Consider the following 4128-nt stretch of genomic DNA (forward strand, 5'->3'; position numbering starts at 1 on the left):
TTTTTTTTTTTTGAGACGGAGTCTCGCTCTGTCGCCCAGGCTGGAGTGCAGTGGCGCAATCTCGGCTCACTGCAAGCTCCGCCTCCCGGGTTTACGCCATTCTCCTGCCTCAGCCTCCCGAGTAGCTGGGACTACAGGCGCCCGCCATCTCGCCCGGCTAGGTTTTGTATTTTTTAGTAGAGACGGGGTTTCACTGTGTAGGCCAGGATGGTCTCGATTTCCTGACCTCGTGATCCACCCGTCTCGGCCTCCCAAAGTGCTGGGATTACAGGCTTGAGCCACCACGCCTGGCCGGCCATTCTGCAAACTTAAGAAGTAGTTCTTTAGATGTTCAGTGTGGTTAATCCAATGAAATTGCATTATCCCTATCAGGTTCTCCAAATGTCAACTGTCAAGGAGCAGCTAATTGAGAAGCTAATTGAGGATGATAAAAACTCCCAGTGTAAAATTACTGTTGTTGGAACTGGTGCCGTAGGCATGGCCTGTGCTATTAGTATCTTACTGAAGGTGAGTGAGAAGCCCATCCTGTGGCTGACAATCAAAATCAAGTGAGCACTTCAGAGTCTTGTATATGTCGATGTATTCAGGGTTGCCAGGTTAATCCCTTGAAAGCAATTATGTGTCCTCTGACTTTTTCCTCTCTCTCTTTCTCTTTTCCGTTTTTTTTTTTTTAAACTTCTTCTTTTCCTTTCTTTCTTTTTCTGACTTTCCTTTTCTTTCTCTTTTTTTGAGACAGGATTTGTGTGTTGCCCATGCTGGAGTGCAGTGGTGTGATCTTGGCCCACTGCAACCTCCACCTCCCGGGCTCAAGCGATTCTCCTGCCTCAGCCTCTTGAGTAGCTGGGGCCACAGGCTTGCACCACCAGGCTTGGCTAATATTTTGTATTTTTAGTAGAGATGGGGTTTCACCACGTTGGCCAGGCTGGTTTTGAACTCCTGACCTCAAGTGATCTGCCTGCCTTGGTCTTCCAAAGTACTGGGATTACAGGCATGAGCCACCACACCTGGCTGCCAATAGGTATTTTTTTAAATACTTATGCCCTCCTCCCTCTCTGCTTTTGGGGTCCCCAGTGTTTATTGTTCCCATCTTTTTTTTTTTTTTTTTTTTGAGACGGAGTCTTGCTCTGTTGCCAGATTGGAGTGCAGTGGCACAATCTCTGCTCACTGCAACCTCTGCCTCCCGGGTTCAAGCAATTCGCTGACTCAGCATCCCAAGTAGCTGGAATTACAGGCTTCCTCCACACCATGCCTGGCTAATTTTTTCTATTTTTAGTAGAGACGGGGTTTCACTATGTTAGCCAGGATGGTCTCAATCTCCTGACCTTGTGATCTACCTGCCTTGGCCTCCCAAAGTGCTGGGATTACAGGCATGAGCCCCTGCGCCTGCCTGTAAGTAGGGACTTTTTTTTTTTTTTTTTTTGAGACGGAGTCTCGCACTTGTCGCACAGGTAGGAGTGCAGTGGCATGATCTCGGCTCACTACAACATCTGCCTCCCGGGTTCAAGCGATTCTCGTTACTCAGCCTCCCAAATAGCTGGGATTACCGGCGCCTGCGACCACGCCTGGCTGATATTTGTATTTTTAGTAGAGATGGGATTTCCCCACGTTGGCCAGGCTGATCTTGAACACCCTACCTCAGGTGATCCACCCGCCCTGGCCTCCCAAAGTGCTGGGATTACAGGTGCGAGCCACCGCGCCCGGCCAGGGACTTTTACCTCTTTCCCTTATGCCTTTGGCCACTGAAATCTGAATGAATACACTCCTTCTATATAGTTCCGTACTCTGTCGCATGTGACAAAAACCCAATTTAAATTAGGATAAGCAGAAAAAGACAATGTATTGTTCATGTAACTGGAAATAGGGCAAAATTAGCATCAGGTACTACCGGATTCTGAAGTTCAGACATATCAAGACATAGTCTTTGCATATCTTGGTTTAGATTTTCTCTGTTGGCTTAATTCTTAGAGTTTCTATGTGGTAGTAAAGATGGCTGTACAGTTTGTTCTTAGATTCTTGTTTTTTCTCCAACTCTACAGTCCTTACTATGTTCTTAGATTTGTGTGTTATTCTTAGAGCTTATGATTCCAAAGAAAAGTGAGATGTAATCTTCCATCTTCCATTTCAAACTTCATAGACATGCTTGTTTCTTATACCTGGGCCATATGTCCACTTATGAACTGATTTCTGTGACCAGAAGAAAAGGATGGAACAATTGGCTAGGTCTGGTTTTATGCCCATCTACCCCAAGCTTGGAAGACCAATGTTAGTTGTACTGCACTGAAACACATGGAATGGGTTCCCATGGAAAAGAGCAATTCTATTACCAGAAAAAGGGACGCTAGACAGATGAAAACAGTAAGTGTTCATCAGAAGTGGTTACCTTCCTGTCTGGGCCATAACAACGCATACTAAAAGCAGCTTCAGCCAACTCAGAAATTAGGCTTAAGATTAAATATAATAAAATCCTGGCCAGGCGCAGTGACTCAGGACTGTAATCCCAGGACTTTGCGAGGCTGAGGTGGGCAGATCACTTGAGGTCAGGAGTTTGAGACCAGCCTGACCAATATGGTGAAACCCCGTCTCTACTAAAAATACAAAAATTAGCCGGACGTGGTGGCAGGCACCTGTAATCCCAGCTACTCAGGAGGCTGAAGCACAAAAATCGCTTGAACCTGGGAGACGGAGGTTGCAGTGCCTGAGATTGTGCCACTGTACTCCAGCCTGGGTGACAGAATGAGAGACGCCATCTCAAACAAAACAAAACAAAAAACACAAAAATAAAGGCTAAATAAAAGCCTTTGAAATCATTTTATTTTCCTTGGTTTCAAATTGTTATCTGAATGGCAAAACAAAACAAAACAAAAAAACCCCAACTCTGAAAAGTTCTGACAATTATGTGAAGTCAAACAATAATTTTTGCTACATCCTAATGTTTACTTACCTTGACTTTCAGTCACCCAGGCTCATTGAAAAACTATTTTTATATCATTTTTTCCTATTAAAATATGAGAGTCTTTTAATTATCAAGTAGCCACATGAAAATTCTTCTTATTCTCCTAAAACTTAAGTAGGAACATTCTGTTCAGAACTTTCATGTATTTTAGGATTTGGCTGATGAACTTGCCCTTGTTGATGTTGCATCGGACAAGCTGAAGGGAGAAATGATGGATCTTCAGCATGGCAGTCTTTTCTTTAGTACTTCAAAGATTACCTCTGGAACAGGTTAATTTTAGTTTTATAAAGTTATTTTCAAAGCTTTTAAAAAAAGTAATAAATTTTACCAAACTGATATCAATAAATATAAAATTAAAAATAGCACTATGCCATTGGGCCGTATAATTTAATTTAGTTAATTAATTTTTTTTGTTTTTTGAGAGAGTCTCACTCTGTCACCCAGATTGGAGTGTAGTGGTGCGATCTCGGCTCACTGCAACTTTCACCTTCCAGCTTCAAGCGATTCTCCTGCCTCAGTCTCCCGTGTAGCTGGGATTACAGGCATGCGCCACCACGCCTGGCTGATTTTTGTATTTTTAGTAGAGACGGGGTTTCGCCATGTTGGCCAGGCTGGTCTTGAACTCCTGACCTCAGGTGATTGGGCCATATAGTTTATTTTTATTTATTTACTTACTTTGAGATAGAGTCTCGCTCTGTCTCCCAGGCTGGAGTGCAGTGGCACTATCTCAACTCACTGCAACCTCCACTGCCCGGGTTCAATCAATTTTCTTGCCTCATTCTCCCGGGTAGCTGGGATTATAGGCATGCGCCACCACACCTGGCTGATTTTTGTTATTTTTAGTAGAGATGGGGTTTCACTATATGTTGGCCAGGCTGGACTCGAACTCCGGACTTCAGGTGATCCACCTGCCTCGACCTTCCAAAGTGCTGGAATTACAGGTATGAGCTACCGTGCCCAGCCGGGCCATATATAATTTAAAAATTTAATTTTTTAAAAATAACATTTCAATATAATTGGAGCATATTTGGAAAACATAAAAAAGTATAAAGAAAAATTGAATCTCTTCTATTAATAACTTTATGTAGGTTTTCTAAGCTTTTTTTTTTTACATAACTGATGTATAAATGCTTTAAAGCTTTTTTTTTTTTTTTTTTTTTTGAGACAGAGTTTCG

The 4128-nt window shown here is 42.9% G+C and overlaps 1 protein-coding gene across 1 annotated transcript in view; it reads left to right on the forward strand.

Moving 5' to 3' along the window:
• Window positions 1-345: 345 nt before the first annotated feature.
• The window catches only part of LDHC (lactate dehydrogenase C), a 51135-nt gene continuing 47352 nt past the window's right edge, over window positions 346-4128 (forward strand). The window contains exons 1-2 of the mRNA XM_017858065.1: window positions 346-507; window positions 3105-3222. Of these exons, the coding sequence (XP_017713554.1) occupies window positions 349-507; window positions 3105-3222 (277 nt within the window). The 5' untranslated portion in view covers window positions 346-348. The remainder of the gene's footprint in view (window positions 508-3104; window positions 3223-4128) is intronic.

This window comes from Rhinopithecus bieti, unplaced genomic scaffold (assembly GCF_001698545.2).
Source record: "Rhinopithecus bieti isolate Rb0 unplaced genomic scaffold, ASM169854v2 scaffold_2350, whole genome shotgun sequence".
NCBI classification, from domain to species: Eukaryota; Metazoa; Chordata; class Mammalia; order Primates; family Cercopithecidae; genus Rhinopithecus; species Rhinopithecus bieti.